Here is a 23,823-nt window from a genome sequence, read left to right on the forward strand (position 1 = left end):
AAACACCATAAAAGCACCAACTTCATTTTATGATTCAAAGCTCACCATCTCCACAAAAAAAACACTATTCTTCATCTCCAAAATACAAGGGCAGGGCAGAACAAGTTGCACTGACCAATTTAGTGTTTGCAAAAACTCATACATTCTAGTTATCCTTTTATTTTCAAGTTTTGGTATAGAAGTGTGCATTCAGATACTACGGCTGCCTTTCCCATCAGGCCTTAGACCAGCAACAAACATGGTTTTGGTGGAATCGATTTGGTTCCTACACATAATGCTTCTATAGAGGGAGGAGCTAGGGGCTACTGAAGCCTAAATTATGTTGGTAAGAAATAAAGTACCTTCACTTGAAGGTTTCCTCCCCTTGGTTTAGACTCCTTAAATGAAATCCCAAGCTTCCCCGTTTTCCTTTGGTTGCCTTTTTCACCAAATCCCATGCTACCACAGAACCAAAAGAGCCTTCTTTTTTTTTTTTTTGAGGGGCAGTAGGGTGGAGTGGGGAGTTCATATGTATCCTAAGAGAGACTGCCAGATGAGGACAGAACTCCTGGCGAGCCAGGCCCCTGCTGCACTCTCGAAGACCAAAAGAAGACATGGATTCTTCAGAGGGTTCCAATAACCCCCACCCAAGCCTAATGTGTTCTGTTGAGGGTGACTGGCTGAACAAAACAAAAACCCCAATAAAACAAACTTTCCAAAAAACGACATCTGCTTCCAGCTTAGTATGTCAGTGCAGTGGCACGGCTGAGTACCAGGGAACCATACCCCTTCTTCCCCAACCCTGGCCGGCTGCTGCTCGGTCTCCACTTCACATTCACAGAATCACTTCTTGTGCAAAACAAGCAGTCTACGTAGAAAGAATGCCCTCATAGTCTAATAAAAACTGTAGAAAAGACTGCTAGAGAGCCACCTCTCTTCCCATCCCCTTTATCTGCAGAGCGATGGCATCTGTGCGTGGACAGGGTAGGCGAGCCTGACATTGAGGGAGTCGTTGTGCTGAACAAGGGATGTCTGCTGGTAATGGAGCACGAGCTCCTTCAGGGAGCTGTACAGGTTGTAGGGCTCCGCAAAGCCATAGCCCCGAGCAGTGCTGTAGATCACACAGTGCTTCACTTCCCCATCGGCACTGCAGAGATACAACACACAAACAGCACGGGGAAAATGTTAAGGAAGGTAACAACATAAAACACCAAAACCAAACCCAGTGCCATTGAGTCAATTCCAACTCGTAGTGATCCCATAGGGCTTCCAAGGCTGTAAATCTCTATGGAAGCAGACTCTCTCACAGCTGCTGGTGGTTTCAAACCACTGACCTTTTGGTTAGCAGTCTATTGCTTTAACCATTGCACCGCCACTAAACCCAAAAAAAAAAAAAAACACACCCACTGCCGTCGAGTCGATTCCGACTCATAGTGACCCTATAGGACAGAGTAGAACTGCCCCATAGTTTCCAAGGAGCACCTGGCGGATTCGAACTGCTGACCTTTTGGTTAGCAGCTGTAGCACTTAACCACTACACCACCAGGGTTTCCCACTTTGCACCACTAGGGCTCCATAATGGCCAAAAGTCTGAAAGCACTGTTACACAAAGGAAGAGAAGTGTTTTCTAGATCAGACAAAACTTGCAATACATCACATACAGGTGTGTGCTCCCAACCCCCCAGATACAGTCATGGCCACAGAAATATCCTTTATTTCCCATCAAGAGCTGGTAGAGCTAAAATGGATGGCTGCAATTAATCACTCAGCTCTAGATCCTCATTAGGCAAGAATGCACTGGAGAGGAGCAGAACAAATCAAATTTCTTTCTTTTTTTGAGTGTATAATTCAGTGATTTTTAGTATATTCACAGATACGTACAACTATCATCACTAATTCCAGAATATTCTCGTCACCCCCCCCCCCGCAAAAAAACACCACTTACCCCTCAGCAGTCAATCCTCATTTTCTGACTCCCCCAGCCCCCAGCAACCACTAACATACTTTGTCTTTATGGATTTGCCTGTTCTGGACATTTCATATAAATGGAATCATACAATACATGGCCTTTGTGTCTGGCTTCTTTCATTTAGCACACAGTTTTCAAGGTTTGTTCATGTGGGAGCTTGTATCAGAACTTCATTTCTTTTTATGGCTGAATAATACTCCATTCTAAGGTATACCATATTTGGTTTATCCATTCATCCACTAATGCACATTTGGGTTGTTTCCTCTTTGGGGTTATTACAAACAATGATGTTCTGAACATTCACATACAAGTTTTTGTGTTGACACATGTTTTCATTTTCCTTGTGTAGATACCTAAAAGTTGAATTGCTGACTCATATGGTAATTCTATGTTTGACTTTTTGAGGAACTGCCAAACTGTTTTTTATAAAGTGGCTGCACCATTTTACATTCCCACCAGCAGTGTATGAGGGTTCCAATATCTCCACATCCTTGCCAACACTTGTTAGTGTCTTTTTTATTTAAACCATCTTGTTGTGGTTTTGGTTTGCATTTCCCTAACTAATAATGTTGAGCATGTTTTCATGTTTACGGGCCACTTGTACATCTTCTTTGGAGAAATGTCTGTTCACATCCTTTGCCCGGTTTTTCACTAGGCTGCTGTCTTCTTGAGCTGTAGGAGTTCTTTATGTATTCTGGATTTGTTGTTGTTGAGTGTGATCAAGTCAATTTTTGACTCATAGAGGCCCCATGTGACATAGTAGAACCGCCCCACAGGGTTTTCTTAGCTGTCATCTTTACAGCAGAAGATCACCATGTCTTTCTCCCACAGAGCTACTGGATGGGTTTGAACCGCCAACCTTTTGGTTGGCAGCCAAGCACTTAAAACACTGTACCACCAGGGCTCCTTGTATTCTGGATACCAAAACCCATTGCTGTTGAGTTGATTCAATTCATAGTGACCATACAGGACACAGGAGAACTGCCCTATAGGGTTTTCTTGACTGTAATCTTTACGGAAGCAGATCACAAGGTCTTCCTCCCGTGGAACGGCAGGTGGAGTTCAAACTGCTGACTTTTCAGTTAGCAACCAAGCGCTTAGCAACTGTGCTACTAAGGCTCCTTTATATTCTGCATACTAGCTCCTTATCAAATACAGTGAAACCTATAAAAGCTGGAACTCAACAGGACTGCTTTGTTCGTCCAGGTCTCGAAAGTTTTCCGTCTTTGACAGGGTGAGGTCTAATCACTTTTCTATCGTTTTGTATTAAGAATTCTACCCCACAATCAAAAGAACCAAACCTGTTGCCATCGAGTCGATTCCAACTCATACCAACCCTATAGTACAGAGTAGAACTGCCCCATAGGGTTTCCAAGGAGCGCCTGGTGGATTTGAACTACCAACCTTTTTGGTTAGCAGCCATAGCTCTTAACCACACCACCAGGGTTCTACCTCACAAACACCCAGAAAGTGTTTCTTTTTAATTTTATAGAACTGGAAAAGAAATTAAACCATTTTTATAATTTACAGGTTTATTCAAATGAGACGTACATATACTAGTCAAACAAAGATATGAGTAAAATTCACTTTTTAATAGAAACATCTAACATCAACTGTTCAGTTTTGGTTTTCTGTTGAAATTATTGAAACAAATTTCTAAGTCCATAGCCTTATCAAAAAACCCTTGGTCTCTTTTAACTTTTCCAAATTCCATCAAAGCCTTTATAGAGCTGAAAACTTGTGTTTGACTTAAAGGCTCAGGCATTTCTAATACTAGGTCTTCATCATCTTCATCATTGTCATCTTTAGAGTCCACATTTTCTTGCAGGTCTATATCGTCCATTTCTGTGGCAATTTCTTTGTCTATATCAATATAAGATGCAGCACTAACCCTATTTTCTGAAACACCACTATAAATGTCATTTATTGAGTCCTGAACCTGCATGATGTTATCATGTTCAATAACTGTTTCATTTTGTATACTACAGCCACTGCCCAGTAAGAAACCACAGTTCTTAAAGCATTTTCTTATGGTTTCTTCCTTAATCATTTTGATTGACTGGTTAAGAAGTGAAATTGGATCAAGGACACTGATTTTCCCCAAACTCCTTGGTGCCATCTTGCACATCTCAATGTTGCAATCACTTTTTGAAGTAATCCCTTCCTGTAGTTTACTTCATTATTTTGGGTAATGCCATTATCTAGAGATTATAGGAATCACATTGTGGATGGTGGAAAAAAATTAATATTGGACAGGAGCAGTGATCAATGGCAAGTAGCACTGTCAATAAACAAAAGAATGCTTTGATTTTGTTTTTTCATGCTATTGTTAAGTTTATTTAAAAACTTTGTAAATTGCTCCCATCTTCCAATTTTTTTTATTCCAATTCCATTCTATTGAAAGCTGATTTAATTTTGACATTCTTGAAGCATCTTGAAGCAAGTTTCTCACTCAGTTACCCATGGTTTCTCAAACGTCCAATCCATAAATGTGGTCAAGAGGACAGTAAGCCACTCTTTTGAAAACCGACCCCAGAACATTTTTCCCCCTTCATTTTCAGGATCCTGGTGGCATAGTGGTTCAGAGCTACGGCTGCTAAACAAAAGGTTGGCAGTTAGAATCCAGTTGGCACTCCTTGGAAGCCCTATGGGACTGTTCTACTCTGTCTTATAGGGTCGCTATGAGTCAGAATCGACTTGATGGTAACGGGTTTGGTTTTTTTTTTTTGTATTAGACATAGGAAGCGTCGCGGCACAGTGTTTAAGAGCTCAGCTGTTAACCACAAGGTCAGCAGTTTGAATCCACCAGCCGTTCCTTGGAAACCCTATGAGACAGCTCTACTCTGTCCTATAGGGTCACTATGAGACGGAATCAACTGCAATGGGTTTTATTAGGCCTTACTCTGTAAAATAGAGTAGTGTCATCGGCGTTTGCAATGTCTTTAGAATCATATCCCTTATAATCTCTAATATTCTGAACCAGTCTTGAATAATGTCTTGTCAACCTTGTTTGACTCCTCGCGAGCTACACTGCAAGTGATTCCATGTTTCTTTTGAAACTCTGAAGCCACCCGTTAGACACTAAGAATCCATCAACTTAAAAGTTTTGCTGTTTCTTTCACCTCTGTTTGCAGGTCAGGTCCCGAAACGGGAACATTTTTGGCAGAGGCTTGAAGAAACCACTCAAGAACAGACCTGTTGATTTCCACATAATTTCCATTCCGCCTTCCTTTTTTGACTGTTACCTTTGGTGCTGCTCATGTATTTTTCATTTACTTTAACCGGTTTTTTTTTTTTTTTAAATCATAATTGAGTAAATTTGCATTTTGCAGCACTTGAACTTAACTATTTTTTTTTTTATAGCTTCCTTGATGGTCTTTTTCGCTTTGGTTATTATGGTCTTTTTCGCTTTGGTTATTATTTTGATGCAAAACTTCTCTTGGAGATAAATTTCTCACTCTCTTGTCCACGGTGGGGAAGGAATAAACTTTTTTTTTTTTTAAATAAGCATTTTAAAAAAGGAAATAAGTTCTTATAAAACTTAAGGAATTTATGATCTTACCTTCCTGAAAATGTGAATACCTCAAACAAAAAGAAAAAAAATGAAAATTACCAATATCATTATATGATAAAGTTAGCATGCTTCAATAAAATATTTAAGAAAAAAAAACCACCTAAGAAGAATGTTTTTGCTTTTGTACACACTGAATGTGTTAAATGGGGAAATGCTTCTCTTATTTTTGGGCAAAACAAATTCAGAAGGGAAGAATTTGAAGGAAATGAAGTAGATTTTGAAAATTGTAATAATGTGTATCAAAATTACAAACAGCTAAAGCAAAAACTAAAAATTAAAGATAAGGACAAGAGTAAAACCTCTTAAGACAAGGAAAAAAATTGTTCCTTGCTAGATTTTAATGAAAATAAAGGTATTAGTATCTCTCACCTTCTTTCAAACTTATGAAACTTGTTCTTTGCTGGAAACAATTCACAGACAAAAATAAACAAGCAAAACAACAAAAAAGGCAAAAACGTAAAGAATAGACATACTTGGAGAACAGAAACAATGCACAGTACACACTCACACACACAATGCAGAAGGAAGTGGAAGACTGAGCCTTCGTCTCTGACTCTTATACTTCTTGCAACTATTTCTGGCTTTCACAGCTGTACTTTCTGTTTTTGGGGTTGCAATACCATCAATTTTCTAATTCCATCCATATCTAGTAGGTTCCGGCTTTCAGAGACTATTTATTAGGCTGAAGTAATCATTTTAGTGGAAAATATTTGAGTTTTCCTTCTCTGACAGGTTTTGCCTTACACAGGTTCTGACCACCTCAGGTTTTACTGTGCGATCTATAAATACTTTCTCCCATTCTGGGGGCTCTTCTCACTTCCCTGACAATATTTTTGGAAGCACAGAAGTTTTTAATTTTGATTAAGTCCAATTTAACTGTTTTTGTTTTTTCTTTTGTTGCTGTTACTTTCAGTGCCATATCCAAGAAACCACTGCAAAATCCAAGGTCAGGAAGATTTAAACCTATGTTCTTCTTCTAAGAGTTTTATAATTTTAGCTCTTACTAGGCTCATGATAAATTCTGAGTTCGTTTTCTTTAAATATATGGTATGAGGTAAGGGGGTCCAAATTCATTCTTTTGCATGTAGATATCCATTTCTCCCAGCACCATTTGTTGAAAAGGCTATTCTTTCTCCCACTGAATTGTTTTCGCACTCTTGTTGAAAACCAACTGACCGTCAATGTAAGGGCTTATTTATCAACTTTCAATTCTATTCATTGATCTATGTCTATCCTTATGCCAATGCCACACAGTCTTGATTACAAAAGCTTCATAATAAGTTTTAAGATCGGGAAGTGTGACAGTCCTCCAAATTTTTCCCTTTTTTTCATGATTGTTTTGGCTATTCTGGGTCCCTTGCATTTTTATATGAATTTCAGGACTAGCCTATTTCGGCAAAAAAAAAAAAGTCAGCTGGGATTTTGATAAAATTTGCATTGAATCTGTAGATCAATTTGGGGAATATTACCATCGTAAGTTTCAGAGTCTCTTCTGACACCCATTTTGGTCTTTCTTTCTTGTCTTTTTAATGGCCTCTTGCTTTCCTCATGTAGGATGTCCTTCATGTCATTCCACAACTCATCTGGTCTTCGGTCATTAGTGTTCAATGCGTCAAATCTGTTCTTGAGATGGTCTCTAAATTCAGGTGGGATATACTCAAGGTCATACTTTGGCTCTCATGGACTCCTGCTCATTTTCTTCAACTTGAACTTCCATCTTATGAGAGCAATTAATGGTCTGTTTCACAGTCAGCCCCTGGCTTTTTCTGACTGATGATATTGAGCTTTTCCATCATCTCTTTCCACAGATGTAGTCAGTTTGATTCCTGTGTATTCCATCTGGCAAGATCCATCCATGTGTACAGTCATTTACGCTGTTGAAAAAAGGTATACCTGCAATGAAGGAGTCGTTGGCCTTGCAAAATCCTATCATGTGATCTCCAGTATCATTTCTACCACTAAGGCCATAATTTCCAATTACCGATCCTTTTTTTTTTCCAACTTTCACATTCCAATCACCAGTAATTATCAACACATTCTGATTGCATGTTCAATCAATTTCAGACTGCAGAAGTTGGTAAAAATCTATTTCTTCATCTTTGGCCTTAGTGGCTGGTGCATAAATTTCAGTAACAGTTCTATTAACTGGTCTTCCTTGTAGGCATATGGATATTATCCTATCACTCACAGTGTTGTACTTGGGTAGATCTTGAAATGTTTTTTCTGACAATGAATGCAATGCCATTCCTCTTCAAGCTGTCATTCCCAACATATGACTGTCTGATTCAAAATGGCCAATACCAGTCCACTCCAGCTCACTAATGCCTAGGATATCGATGTTTATGCATTCCATTTCATTTTTGACAATTACCAATTCTCCTAGATTCATACATTGTACCTTCCAGGTTCCAATTATTGATGGATGTTTGCAGCTATTTCATCTCATTTTCAGTCATGCCACATCAGCAAACAAAGATCCTGAAAGCTTGACTCCATCCACGTCATTAAGGTCGACTCTACTTTAAGGAGGCGGCTCTTCCACGGTTGTATTTTGAGTGCCTTCCAATCTGAGGGGTTCATCTTCCAGCACTATGTCAGACAATGTTCTGCTGCTATTCATAAGGTTTTCACTGGCTAATTTTTTCAGAATAGACCTCCAGATCCTTCTTCCTAGTCTGTCTTAGTCTGGAAGCTAAGTTGAAACCTGTCCACCATGGCTGACCCTGCTGGTATGTGAATACCAGTGGCACAGTTTTCAGAATCACAGCAACACACAGCCCCCACAGTAGGACAAACTGGCTAAAATGAAAGAAATGATGAACTAAAAGAGATTTCGAAGGGCAGCTCCAGAAGACAAAATGAAGTATTATAATGAAACATGCAAAGACCTGGAGATAGAAAACCAAAAGAGAAGAACATGATCAGCATTTCTTAAGCTGAAAGAACTGAAGAAAAAATTCAAGCCCCAAGTTGCAACAGTGAGGGATTCTACAAGGAAAATATTAAACGACACAGGTGGCACCAAAAGAAGATGGAAGGAATACACAGAGTCATTATACTAAAAAGAATTCAGCCATTTCAGGAGGTAGCATGTGATCAGGAACCAATGGTACTGAAGGAGTAAGTCCAAGCTGCACTGAAGGCATTGGTAAAACACAAGGCTCCAGAAATTGATGGAATACCAATTGAGATGTCTCAACAAACAGATGCAGCGCTGGAAGCACTCACTAGTCTATGCCAAGAAATCTGGCAGGCAGGTACCTGGCCAACCAAATGGAAGAGATCCATATATTTATGCCTATTCCAAAGAAACATGATCTGACTAAAGGCGGAAATATTGAACAATATCATTAACATTACATGCAAGTAAAATTTTGCTGAAGATCATTCAAAAGCAGTTACAACGGGGAACTACCAGAAATTCAAGCCAGATTCAGAAGATAATGTGGAACCAGGGATATCATTGTTGATGTCAGATGGGTCCTGGCTGGAAGCAGAGAATACCAGAAACATGTTTACCTGTGTTTTATTGACTATGCTAAGGCATTCAACTACGTGGATCATAACAAATTATGGAAAACATTGTGAAGAATGGGAATTCCAGAACACTTAATTGTGCTCATGAGGAACCTGTACATAGATCAAGAGGCAGTCGTCTGAACAGAACAAGGGGATACTGTGTGGTTTATAGTCAGGAAAGGTGTGCGTCAGGGCTGTACCCTTTCATCATACTTATTCCATCTGTATGCTGAGCAAATAATCTGAGAGATCTGAAGAAAAATGGGGCATCGGGATTGGAGCAAGACTCATTAACAACCTGTATTATGCAGATGACACAACCTTGCTTGCTGAAAGTAAAGAGGACTTGAAGCACTTGCCGATGAAGATCAAAGGCTACAGCCTTCAGTATGGATTACACCTCAACATAAAGAAAACAAAAATTCTCACAACTGGACCAATAAGCAATATTATGATAAATGGAGAAAAGACTGAAGTTGTCAAGGATTTCATTGTACTTGGATCCTCAATCAACACCCATGGAAGCAGCAGTCAAATCAAACAGTGCATTGCACTGGGCGAATGTGCTGCAAAAGACCTCTTTAAAGTATTAAAAAGCAAAGAAGTCACCTTGAAGACTGAAGTGAGCCTGACCCAAGCCATGGCGTTTTCAACCTCCTCATATGCATGCAAAAGCTGGACAATGAATAAGGAAGACTGAAGATGGTGTTGGCAGAGAATACTGAATATACCGTAGACTGCCCAAAGAATGAACAAATCTGTCTTGGAAGAAGTGTGACCAGAATGCTTCTTAGAAGCAAGGATGGCAAGTCTACGTCTCACATACTTTGGACATGTTATCAGGAGGGATCAGTCCCTGGAGAAGGATATCATGCTTGGTAAAGCAGAAGGTCAGCAAAAAAGAGGAAGACCCTCAACGAGATGGACTGACACAGTGGCTGCAACAATGGGCTCAAGCATAACAATTGTGAGCATGGTGCAGGACTGGGCAGTGTTTCATTCTGATGTACACAGGGTTGCTTTGAGTCAGAATCGACTCATGAGCTCCTAACAACAACCGTCTTAAGAGTATTACTTCTCCAATCCATGAACACATGATGTCTTTCCATTTATTTAAAAAACCAGCTGCCATCAAGTTGATTCCAACACATGGTGACCCCATATGTGTCACAGTAAAACTGTGCTTGCTAGAGTTTTCAATGGATGATTTTTCCCATCTGGATGCTTTTTATTTCTTTTTCTAGCCTTATTGCTCTGGCTATAACTTCCAGTACAATGCTGAATAGAAGTAGTGAGAACAGATATCCCTATCATGCTCCTGGTCTTAGGGAGAAACCATTCAGTCTTTCATCACTAACTATGATGTTAGCTGTAGGGTTTTCATAAATGCCCTTTATCAGACAGAGGAAGTTCCCTTCTATTCTTAATTTGCTCAGTGTTTTTATCATGAAAGAATATTGGATTTTCTCAAATGCTTTCTGTGCATCTATTGAGATGATCATGTGGTTTTTGTCCTTTATTCTATTAATATGGTGTTTTACATTGACTGATTTTGATATCGTTGAACCCTGCATTCTCAGGATAAATCCCCTTGGTCATAGTGTATATAACTTTTCATATTGCTAGCGCTGGTTTGCTAGCATTTTGTTGAAGATTTTTACATCTATGTTCTAAGGGACATTGGTCTGTAGTTTTCTTATGATGTCTTTTTTCTGGTTTTGGTATCAGGGTAATACTGGCTTTGTAGAATGAGCTGGAAAGCGTTCCATCCTCTTCTATTTTTTGGAAGAGTTTGTGAAAGAATGGTGTTAATTTTTTAAACATTTGGTAGAACTGACCAGTACCATCTGGGCCTGGGCTTTTCTTTGTGAGAAGTTTGATAATTCAATTTCTTTACTTGTTACCCTTCAATTCAAATTTTCTGTTCCTTCTTGAGTCGGTTTAGGTAGTCTGTGTCTTCAAAGATATTTGTCTACTTCATCTAGGTTATGTAATTTGTTGGCATACATAGTATTCCCTTATTATGCTTTTTATTTCTGTCAACTTGATTTTAGTAATTTGAGCCTTCTCTCTTTTTTTCTTGGCCAGTCTAATAGATGTCAACTTTATTGATATTTTCCAAGAACCAACTTCTAGTTTTCTTGATTTCTCTATTGTTTTTCTATTCTCTATTTCATTTATTTCCACTCTAATCTTTATTATGTCCTTCCTTCTGCTAACTTTGGATTTACCTTGCTCTTCTTTTTCTAGTTTTTCAAGGTGGAAGGTTAAGTCAGTGATTTAAGATCTTTCTTTATTTTAATATAGGTGTTTACAGCTATAAATTTCCCTCTAGCTGCATCCCACACATTTTTTGTTATGTTTCTGTTTTCAGTCAAAGTATTTTCTAATTTTCCTTGTTCTTTTTTTGGGTCATTTAGGAGTATATTGTTTAATTTCCACATATTTGTGAATTCTCAAATTTCCTTCTGCTATTTTTATCTCATTTCATTCCACTGTGTTTGGAGAACATATCTGGTATGATTTCAATTCTTTTAAACTTATTGAGATTTGTTTCACAGCCTAATCTATGGTCTATACCATATGTTTCATGTGTACTTGAAAAGACTGTTTATTCTGCTGTTGTTGTGCACAGTGTTCTACAGATGTCTGTTACCTCTATTGTTTTATGTTTTATAGTGCTGTTCAAGTCTTCTATTTCGTTGTCTAGATGTTGTATCCCTAATCAAAGTACTTATCCCAAATGGCAACACCAGTAAGTATCACAGGTGCTCACTAGCTGACTCCTCAACCTAGCAGAACACACGCGTTGCTAGCTGCAGGTCTGTGGCCTGAGAAGACTCTGAAGTTTAACAACTTCTTCTTAGGCTTCCTTATGATGTCATTAATGGAAATTAAAACGGAAAAACAAATGAGTTCCATGCCCTGAGCTCCTACTGTGTGATCATTTTCATTTTACTGTGTCTCCTAAAAACTGAATTTATTCATACTTCAGCAAATGTTCTAAGTATTTTGGGAAATCTCTGCAGGCAGGATTCCTGTAGCCAGAATGGTTGGCAAACAACTGGAAGTTTTCCTGATGCCAGCCTCTCCTACTTCCAACCATCCTCAAAGCAATCTCCTGGACCTATTCCAATATGATGTGTAACTGCAGCTGGTTTTTTCCTAGGCAAAGGAAATCCAAACTGCTGTGGACATGAGTTTGGTCATCTGTAGCTAATGGAAGGAGAATAAGAGTTCAACTGCCTCAAGGACTCAAGCTACTCATTGGCTTCCCAGGGACTGACTGAGCTGCTGAGAAGTACATTCTACCAGGAAGTCCTTAACCGATAGGCTGCTACCCAAAGACCTGAGGGATCAATGCACTGGGCTTTCTGCCTTCCCTTTTTTTTTTTTTTTTTATTGGTGTTAAAAGATTCCACATCCTGCAAAAGCCATCCTCTCCTGCCATCACTACTCAGATAACTTGAGCAGCCCAGGTTGAAAAAAAAATGTTTTAAGTAGTTCTCTATCTTGATATCTGAATGCTTGGTGAAGTAGAGGGTTAGTGAAAAAGAGGAGGAGCCTCAATGAGATGGACTGACACAGTGGCTACAACAATGGGCTTAAGCATAACAACAATTTTGAGGATGGCAAAAAAAAAAAAATTTTTTTTTTTTTTTACAGGACCAGGCAGTTTTGTTCTGTTGTGCGTGGGGTCACTATGAGTCAGAACAGACTTGATGGCATCTAACAACAACAATCTGAATGAGGCATGGTTAGTTGCCCCACAATTTTACTTTCCATTAAAATGATTTTGCCAAAGTCACAAGATCATCTTAGGGAAGACACGTCCACAGTTTCTATCACTACCTCAACAAAACAGTATTTAATTAAAAATTTTAGATAAGAGCTTTTCTTCTATTTAATCAAGCCTTCCCTAATCTAACGATGGAGACCAAGTTAACCATGCAGATCAACCCTAGATCTCACAATACTTTTTACAAATAACAACAGAAACACCTCATCTGTTTACTATGTAAATTAAAATGCCTCAGATAATTTCAGACATGATGTCTCCTAAAGCAACCAACTCTTTTCTTTGTACAAATATTAATGGTCCAAGCGATGGGCCCTCATTACTGTATTTTAACTAATTCAATCTGAATTTTATGAGAGGTTGATTTTCAATTAATCAATGCAGAGTTTTCAAAAGGCCACACCCCAAGAAAAGACTTACACCACAGAGCAAGCATAGCATCCTTTCTTGCTACTCTCTCGAATTAAGAATGCACCATCAGGTTTTCCATAAAGCAAGTCTTCTGCTTGTACTCGATTGATATCCTCAACAAACCAGGTTTTCTCATCATAATGGGGCAAGTTTTCATCTTCCTCATTCATAAAATAGGTCCTAAAATTAATGTTAAAATATTATTTTAACAATCAGTTTACTTATTTCTAAAAGCAAATGCGTAAGTAAACCTCTCCTAAATCTTTAACCGAAAAATGACAAAGTTAAATTGCAATTAGTTTTGTTTCATTTTTTTAAGAACTTCATTACTTGCTATGGCGCGGAAAGCACTGAATTCACATGTCCCACACCCAATAAACTGAAATATGAATGACTGAGTGCTGCTGCATTCAGATTTTATGTGACTGGACAGGTTTCTGAAGTCAAGAGCCTACAGGGTACTCTTCAGGCAATTCAGCACAAAAGAAATGCAAAGTTCTGGATTCAGTGTCTTCAGACGATAATGAGAATTAACATTTAGCACATATAAATAAGATCCATAGCCCTCCGACAGAAAGGTACAGACAGGACGTACTCATCGGCATCCTCATTCTTGATTCCCAGCCAGGCATTCAGACGCTTCTGTCTTACTCCTTTGTGATTGAGCCACCTGCCAGAAGGAAGACACCAGTGTCAGTATCTGTGCAAACTCTGCCTGGACAAAGTAGACACGCCCTAGCCAACCAACCTCCCAGAGTCCAGGAACCCCTTTTTCTTCCCCAATCTCACAAAGAGTGGTGAGAGGTTTCCCTAAATTAGTCTCTCCACTAGTTTTCCTTCAACTAATACCATTTTGAATTAATCTCTTCTGGGAGATTAAAGAGAGCTACTTAAAATTAGGCACTTCTCTCACTTTTCATTTTCCTTTTATAGAAGGTTGTATCACCAAAAACACACATACCTGCATTCATACACAGGGACTTTTGTTTCTGAAATCATTAGGTGAGCATGGTGCCTTTCCACAAATAGGTGATCTGTGTTAAACTATAAGACTCTATTCCTGTGTGGCCTATGGCATTGAGTTTAAAACTCAAAAACAGAAATTCGAGGTCTATTTTTGCACCCAAGCAAGACACAAGAAATTCAGGGTGGCAATCCGAGTATTTAATGTTGCTTTTACTTCACTGCCACACAAATCATAGTATCTTAAAATCTACTAACATTTTAGATGTAAAATGATATAAACCATCACACTTAGCTCCTTTAAGATGGTCAATGGTTTGAAATCAGAGTGGAATATAAAACACTTTCATCCATCACCACCCTCAAACCAAGGCGCCTGATCATTTATTTAGGCCTTATCACAATCATCGTCTCCTCAGGGATGACTCTCCTGATTGTCCCAACTAAGGCCATCCCCCAAACACTCTTCACACTTTAATCATTTTCATACACTTGTCTGTGCCTGAAATTAATTATTTTTTATTTTTACTTATTTGTCTTTCCCTATTAAAATGTAAGCCATTTTAAAGAAAGGAGTCTGTTCTGTTCATGGCTATATTTCCAAAGCTTCAAACAATGTCAGCATATAATAAAGATACCAAACCAAATAGACAGTAAATATTTTCTGGTTGGCTGCTTTTAACAAAATCTTCACAATTCTGAAGTATCCAGGGTCATCTTCTATCTCTCTCTGACCCCAAGTATGCTAGATAACCTGGCATTACACCTAATTTTAAAGTTCTTTTAAACAGATCCCACAGCCTTTCTTGGTTAGGCCCTGTCTTGGTCATCTTGTGCTGCTGTAACAGAAATACTGCAAGTGGATGGCTTTAACAAAGAGAAATTAATTTTCTCACAGTCTAGTAGGCTAGAAGTCCAGATTCAGGGCATCAGCTCAAGGGAAGTCTTTCTCTCTCTGTCAGCTCTGGAGGAAGGTCTTTTGTCATCAATCTTCCCTTGGACTAGGACCTTCTCCGTGCAGGAACCCCAGGTCCAAAGGATGCGCTCTGCTCCGGGTGCTTCTTTCTTGATAGTATAAGGTTCCCCACTCCGCTTGCTTCTCTTTCATTTTATCTCTTGTGAGATAAAAGATGGTGCAGGCCACACCCCAGGGAAGCTCCCTTTACACTGGATTAGGGCTGTGACCTGAGCAAGGGTGTTACATCTCACCCTAATCCTCTTTAACTACAGGCAGAGATTATGGTTTAACACATTGGAAAACCACAAAATGGAAAAGACAACCACACAATACTGGGAATCATGGCCAGACCAAGTTGACACATATTTTGGGGGGACACAAGTCAATCTATGACAAGCCAGTCCTTCAATTAACCTGGATCTCAAATTTTGCTTTTGGTGAAGGTGGAAGCCAGCTAGCATGTGACCCTTCATAGAGCACATTTAGTAACAAAACCCCTCCTACACATAATTTCTCTTAGCAAAATATCCAGATTTCCTCCTCTAAATATTTTTATCACCCAAAGTTTTCTATCCTTAAAGAAACCAAACCTTCCATTATTGAAAAGCATAGTAAGTAAAAGACTTGAAATGAACAAACTGCACCATATTTTCTCAAGTCCCCATTTTCTTTTAAAACATCAACCTCTTTAAACTGAATCTCCCTTTCTATTACAGAGAATGTTAGGGCACCCCAAAAAGAAAAGGCCAGGAGAAAGAGAAAAAAATGTTTTGGTCTCCCCTCCACTTATATAGTGAAACTTGTGATAGCTGGAAATTGACAGGGCTGCCCTGTTTTTCCTAGTCTCGCAAGTTTTCCACATATAACAGGGTGCAGTCTTACCACTTTTCTATTGCTTGTTTTAGTGGAAAATGTTTTAATTTTCCTTCTGTGGTATGATGGATCACTTTTGTGTGGCCATTCTAGCCATGGTCTTGAAACTCCCACCCAAGTGATTGAGTGGGACTGTGAGATAGGGTAATGATGGCCCACCAAAGGGATTGGTTAGTTTTGCCATCTTCCTGCTGGGTTTGAAATGAGCCACCCCAAAGGCGGAAGAGAGAGGAACCCACCACTACCAAGGAAGAACAGCCAGGAGCAGAGAGTGTGTCCCTTGGATCAGGGATTCCTGCACTGAGATGCTTGTGGGACCAAGAGACAGAGAACTGTAACACTGAAGGCAGTGTGGCAGCAGAGACCGAGTAGTAGAAATCCAGCAGCAGGAGATGATGGGGTGGGTTTCCTGGACCACAGAGAAAGCAAGTGGAGTGCCTTTGGGCAGAGGCCTAGGGCCAGGGAGAAGTGTGGCTGTGAACACAGCTCGGAAGAGGCTGTCTTGATGGAGGAACTGTGTCCTGAGCGTTCCCTAAGGCTGAACTGTAACTGTCACTTCCCTAGTAGGTCCCACAATCGTTGAGTATGGTCTGTGAGTTCTGTGTGGCCATTACAATGAATTATCAAACCCAGCAAAGGAGTAGAGCACGCCGTGGGAGGGATGGCTAGTGTCAGAACTGGTAAAGATGGCGGAGAGAGGAGGCACACATGACCTCCACCTCATCGGAATCAGCCTTAGGGCTGTTGATCTTAATTCTTCTTTCCCCTTGTGAAGTCAGACACTGCCTCCATGTCGGTTTTTACACCTTCTCTGACAGGTTTCCACCTTATACAGGTTTTACTGTAATAGCGTCTACCTTCTGACACAGGAAATTTTCTAAGCTCCTAAAAGTCAATTTGAAAGACTACTATATAGCTCTGAGTTCTTAAACATCTATTAACAATGCCAGGAACTGATTAGCTTTTCAAAATGATTGTGAAAAATCTCAAATGGCTTTAGTAAACATGCTAGTTCATATTTAACTTATTATTAATGAGTAATGCCCAGGTCACATGTAAAGGCATCACATTCTAGAGGAACCAAGCTCAGGCAACATGTCAAAAGATCTGACAACCAGTTCTAATTCTATTACTAATTATGTGGTCTTAGACCAGCCTGTCTTTGTGCCTCAGTGTTCTCTTCCAGAAAACAGGGAAAATACTACCCCTATAGCTTACCACTGATGCTATCTTAAGCAAGAAAGGAGGAAAAACAAAATAATAGCTGGTTTTGGAATGTCCTTTCCGAGCCCACACCCCAGCGAATGGAAAAAAATATATATATGATGCCTTTTTTCCTAAAGGTCTCAGTTGGCCTTACAACCCAACTAAAAAAAACAGTTGTTATTGAGTCCATTCAGACTCATGGCAACTCATGTGTGTCCGAGTAGAACTATGCTTTTTAGGGTTTTCAATGGCTGATTTTTCAGAAGTACTTCACCAGGTCTTTCTTCCAAGATGCCCCTCGGTGGACTTGAACCACCCTTTTGGTTAGCAGCTAAGCACGTCAACCATTTGCAAAACCTATAGGGTCACTATGAGTCGGAATCGACTTGACGGCATTGGGTTTGGTTTGGTTTTTTTTGTAGGACTCCTACAACCCAACTTCTACCCTCTAAGTCAAAAAGACCTGATGTTTTGGTCCAAGAGAAGACAGTTATGCTGGACAGTCCCTGAGAGAGAAGGACAGCGGCTGGCCTGGACGAGAGTTTAAGCTTCCCTAGAGCTCTGCTAAAGTATGAGATGGGATGACAAAAGAGGGTGACCCATGCATAGGACATCCTGGATGGGAGACAATATGGCTTCAAGATGCAAAGTCTACTGTTGGCCACTGAAGAAATGATTACTGTGAAGGGCATCTCTAAATTTTCTGGAACTGCAGAGTTAACTAGATGACAGGATTCAATGATGAGCAGAAGGAATACCCACTGATAGCAGTCACAAGGGAAAAGGGGCTTTATGCACTCCTAGTTTCCTAGCACTACTTCAGAATGACATTTTTATATAATCCAAGTGTATAAGTGTGTGTATGTTTGTGTGTGTGTGTGTGTGTGCGTGTGTGTAACAAACCCAGCTGCAGTCAACTCTGACTCACAGTGATCTCATGTGTGAGTAGAAATGTGTTCGATAGGGCTTTCAAAGGTTGATTTCTCAGAAGTAGATAGCCAGGCCTTTCTTCCAAGGTGCCTCTGGATGGACTCAAACCTCTAATCTTTTGGTTAGCATCCTGATGCATTATGTTTGCACCACCCAGGGATGTGTGTGTGTGTACAGGAGGTAGGAACAGACCCAATGATAACTGAGATTAAACATCTCAGATAAACAAGCACATGACAACTTGGAATAAATTAATTCTAATTTAAAGAAAAACAGGATTGCAACTTGTCTTGCACCAAGTTTTGTGGGAAGGACTTCAAACTTCCTATATAAGGGTAAAATTAGGCAATATATAAAACACTTTAAAAAGAAAAATCACTTATAAAAATTTAGCATTACAAGAGGTAAGCTAAGGAGTGATTTACTGATTTTAAACTTCAGAACTTCACTGCCACTGGGATTAAAAAATGTTGCAGCTACTCTGTAAAACAGTCTTGACAGTTCCTCAGATGGTTAAATATAGAGTTAGCATATGACTCAGCAACTCCACTCTTTAGGTATATACCCCAAAAAATAAAAACAAATCCACACAAAAACTTGTACATGAATGTTCATAACAGCATTATGCGTTAACAGCCAAAAGGAAGAAACAACTCAAAGGTCTATTAGTTCATGAATGTATCTCCATACAATGGAATATTATTCACCTATTAAAAGAAATGAAGTACTGATACATGCCACCACATGGATGACCCTTGAAAACATTATGTTAAGGGAAAGAAGCCAGTCACCAAAAACCACATATTTTGTGATTCCATTTATATGAAATGTTCACAACAGGAAAACTTATAGATTACTGCTTCTTTAGAGCTGAGGGTATGGGAGGTGGCATGGGGGGATTGAAAGCTAAAGGGTATAGGTATTTTTCTGAGGTGATGAAGATGTTCTAAAACTGGCTGTGGCAATAGTTGCAAACATTTCTGAATATACTAAAAACCAACTCATCGTACACTTTAAACGAGTGACTTGTATGCTATGCGAACTATATCTCAATAAAGCTGTTAAAAAAAATACAAAAACAAATAGAACACACCACTTCCAAAGGACCCCTTTGGCCGCAAACTCCCTAACCACATACTAGTCAAAGTTCATCATTAATGTACCTGTATTTTAACAGCAAGTTATTCTTTACTTTGAATTTATGAGTGCTAAAAAAAAGGTGCTGTTGTTCTTAGGTTCCATCACCAAATCAGTTCTCACTTGCAGCAATCCTAAATACAACAGAACAAAATACTGCCCGGCCCTGCATCATCCTCACAATCCTTACGATGTTTGAGCTCATTATTGCAGCCACTGTGTCAATCCATCTCATTGAGGGTCTTCCTATTTTTTGCTGACCCTCTACTTTACCAAGCATGATGTCCTTCTCCAGGGACTGATCCCTCCTGATAACATGACTGAAGTATGTAAGAGGAAGTCTCACCATCTTCACTTCTAAGGAACATTCTGGCTGTACTTCTTCCAAGACAGATTTGTTCATTCTTCTGGCAGTCCATGACATATTCAATATTCTTAGCCAACACCATAATTCAAAGGCATCGATTCTTCTTCAGTCTTATTCATTGTCCAGGTTTTGCCCGCATATGAGGCGACTGAAAACACCATGGCATGGGTCAGGCGCACCTTAGTCCTCAAAGTGACATCGTGGCTTTTCAACAATTTAAAGAGGTCTTTTGCAGCACATTTGCCCAATGCAATGTCTTGTTTGATTTCTTGGCTGCTGCTTCCATGGGCATTGATTGTGGATCCAAGTAAAATGAAATCCTTGACAACTTCAATCTTTTCTCCATTTATCGTTCTTTTGGCAGTCCATGGTATATTCAATATTCTTTGCCAACACCACAATTCAAAGCCGTCAATTCTTCTTCGGTCTTCCTTTTTCATTGTCCAGCTTTTACATGCATATGATGTGATTGAAAATACCATAGCTTGGGTCAGGCCCACCTTAGTCTTCAAGGTGACACCTTTGCTCTTCAACACTTTAAAGAGGTCCTCAGCAGCAGATTTACCCAATGCAATGCGTCTTTTGATTTCTTGACTGCTGCTTCCATGGCCGTTCATTGTGGATCCAAGTAAAATGAAATCCTTGACAATTTCAATCTTTTCTCTATCATGATGTTGCTCCTTGGTCCAGTTGTGAGGATTTTTGTTTTCTTTATGTTGAGGTGCAAGCCATACTGAAGGCTGTGGTCTTTGATCTTCATTAGTAAGTGCTTCAAATCCTCTTCACTTTCAGCAAGCAAGGTTGTGTCATCTGCATAACGCAGGTTGTTAATGAGTCTTCCTCCAACCCTGATGCCCCATTCTTCTTCATATAGTCCAACTTCTCGGATTATTTGCTCAGCATACAGATTGAACAGGTATGGTGAAAGGATACAACCCTGACGCACACCCTTCCTGACTTTAAACCAATCAGCATCCCCTTGTTCTGTCCGAACAACTGCCTCTTGATCTATGTAAAGGTTCCTCATGAGCACAATTTAGTGTTCTGGAATTCCCATTCTTCCCAACGTTATCCATAATTTGTTATGATCCACACAGTCGAATGCCTTTGCATAGTCAATAAAACACAGGTAAACATCCTTCTGGTATTCTCTGCTTTCAGCCAGAATCCATCTGACATCAGCAACGATATCCCTGGATCCACGTCCTTTTCTGAAACTGGCCAGAATGTCTGGCAGTTCCCTGTCGATATACTGCTGCAGCCATTTTTGAATGATCTTCAGCAAAATTTTGCTTGCGTGTGATATTAATGATATTGTTCAATAATTTTCACATTCTGTTGGATCACCTTTCTTTGGAATAGGTACAAACACAGATCTCTTCCAGTTGGTTGGCCAGGTAGCTGACTTCCAAATTTCTTGGGATAGACAAGTGAGCATCTCTAGTGCTGTATCTGTTTGCTGAAACCCTCCAACTGGTATCCTGTCAGTTCCTAGAGCAAAAAAGCCTTCAGTGCAGCTTGGACTTCTTTTTTCAATACCATCAGTTCTTGATCTTATGCTACCTCCTGAAATGCTTAAGCATTTGACCAATTCTTTTTGCTACAGTGACTCTGTGCTTTCCTTCCGTCTTCTTTTGATCCTTCCTGTGTCATTCAGTATTTTATCCACAGAATCCTTCAACACTGCAACTCAAGGCTTGGATTTTCCCTCCATTTCTTTCAGCTTGAGAAATGCTGACTGTGTTCTTCTCTTGTGGTTTAATAATACTTTACTTTGTCTTCTCAAGCCACCCTTTGAAATCTTTTGTTCAACTCTTTTACTTCATCATTTCTTCCATTTGCTTCAGCTACTCTAGCTTCAAGAGAAAGTCTCAGAGTCACTTCTGACACCCATTTCGGTCTTTTCTTTCTTTCTTGTCTTTTTAATGATCTTTTGCTTTCTTCATGTATGACGTCCTTGATGTCATCCCACAACTCATCTGGTCTTTAGTCAATGGTGTTCAATGCATCATACCTATCCTTGAGGCGGTCCATAAATTAGTTACTAAGAAAGGTAAATAACCTCAATTCATGATGAAAAAGAGTTGCACATGGCCAATCAAATTCCTTTTTTTGAAAGGGCTATTACACTGATAAATCAAGAATATTCTAAAACACTTCACCGAAGAAGACACTGAGGCAGTTATGAGACACATGAGAAAATGCTTGCGATCATTAGCCATTAGAGAAATGCCAAGTCAAAATGACAATAAGATGCCATCTAACCCCAAAGTTACTGGCACTGATCAAAAAGCAGAAAATAACAAATGTTAAAGAGGTTGGGCAGAGACTGGAACTCATGTACTGCTGGTGGGAATGTACAATGGTAAAACTACTATAGAAAACGATATGGTACCTCCTTAAAAAGCCAGGAAATAGAAATACCATACAATCCAGAAATCCCACTCCTAGGAATATATCCTAGAGAAGTAAGAGCCATCACACACACAGATGTATGCACACTCATGTTCATTACAGCATTATTCACAACAGCAAAAAGATGAAAACAACCTAAGTGGCCACCACAAGATGAACGGATAAACAAATTACGGTACATACACACAATGGAATTCTACTCAACAATAAAGAACAATGAATAATCTGCAAAATATCTCACAACATGCATGAATTTGGGAGGCATTATTCTGAGTGATTATTGTATAAGGCCACTATTGTAAAAACTCAAGAAAAGGTTTACACAAAGAAAAAAACAATCTTTGATGGTTATGAGGTAAGGGTGGGGTGAGGATGGAGAATCACTAACTAGATAGTAGACAAGTGTTAACTTTGGTGAAGGGAAAGACAACACACAATATAGGGGAAGTCAGCACAACTTGACCAAGGCAAAGTCATAGAAGCTTCCTAGACACATCCAAACACCTTGAGGGACTGAGTTACTGGAATTGAGGGCTGGGGACCATAGTCTCAGGGAACACCTAGGTCAATTCGCATAACATAGTTCATTAAGAAAATGCTCTGCATCCTACTGTGGTGAGTGGCGTCTGGGGTCTTAAAAGCTTCTAAGTGGCCATCTAAGATACATTTAGTGGTTCCATCCTATCCGGAGCAAAGGAGAATTAAGAAAACCAAAGACACAAGAACAATATTAATCCAAAGGTCTAACGGACTACATGACCCACAGCCTGAGCCCAGAAGAACTAGATGATGGCCAGCTATCACCACCAATAGCTCTAACAGGGATCACAATACAGGGTCCCTGACAGAGCAGGAGAAAAACATAGAACAAAATTGAAATTCTCAAAAAAAGGGCAGACTTACTGGTCTGAGAGAGACTGGAGGAACCCCTGAGACTATGGTGCCCGGACACCTTGCTAATTCAGAGGTGAGGCCATTCCTGAAGTCTACCTTTCAGCCAAAGATTAGACAGGCCTACTTTTTCTATAAAATACACACTAACATGCATGAGGCAAGAAGGGACAGGAAAACTGGACGAATGGACATGGGAAACTCAGGGTGTAAAGGGAAACGGGGAGAATGCTGACACATTGCAGGGATTGCAACTAATACCACAAAAACAATTTTGTATAAATTTTTTCATGAGCAACTAATTTGCACTGTAAGCTTTCACCTAAAGCATAACAAAACTTTAAAAAAGAGTATCCTAGAAATAGTACAATAGTATCTCAGCAGAAAATCCCATAAAACCTCCTATAAAATCCTTGTAGGACATGCAGTGGGAAAGTAATGTCCACATCAAAAAGGGGCTTGATGAACTAATGACAATCTCCAGCTGCGTAGTACAGAATTTCAGCCTATTCCAACTTCAGAACAGGACCAAGAGAGATCATGCTCAGTATCATGCAGCAACACTCATTTGCTGCACACATTTTATAACCAGTCTCAAATTTCAGCACTGGAACACATAAAGCCTACCAAGCCTAGTATTGTCTCTGTTAGAAACATCAAAATAGGGACTATGGGACACCAGGCTATCCTCTCTGAAGCAACTCTTTCAAAAGATGTAATAGCTGTCTATATTTCCCTAAACCCCTAGATGTCCTTAGTAACAGTTCATGGCTTTGTCACCCATGATAATATATAAAATCTCTTTTATATTTGGTTTACATAATCTGTTAAA

General features: G+C 39.5%; 1 protein-coding gene across 1 annotated transcript in view; it reads right to left on the minus strand.

Annotated features, from left to right (window-relative positions):
• Positions 1–449: 449 nt before the first annotated feature.
• Positions 450–23,823, minus strand: part of PIK3R3 (phosphoinositide-3-kinase regulatory subunit 3) — a 168,123-nt gene continuing 144,749 nt past the window's right edge. The window contains exons 8-10 of the mRNA XM_023554692.2: positions 13,847–13,921; positions 13,261–13,431; positions 450–1,126 (exon numbers count right to left, since the gene is read on the minus strand). Of these exons, the coding sequence (XP_023410460.2) occupies positions 928–1,126; positions 13,261–13,431; positions 13,847–13,921 (445 nt within the window). The 3' untranslated portion in view covers positions 450–927. The remainder of the gene's footprint in view (positions 1,127–13,260; positions 13,432–13,846; positions 13,922–23,823) is intronic.

The sequence above is a fragment of the Loxodonta africana genome, chromosome 3 (assembly GCF_030014295.1).
Source record: "Loxodonta africana isolate mLoxAfr1 chromosome 3, mLoxAfr1.hap2, whole genome shotgun sequence".
NCBI classification, from domain to species: Eukaryota; Metazoa; Chordata; class Mammalia; order Proboscidea; family Elephantidae; genus Loxodonta; species Loxodonta africana.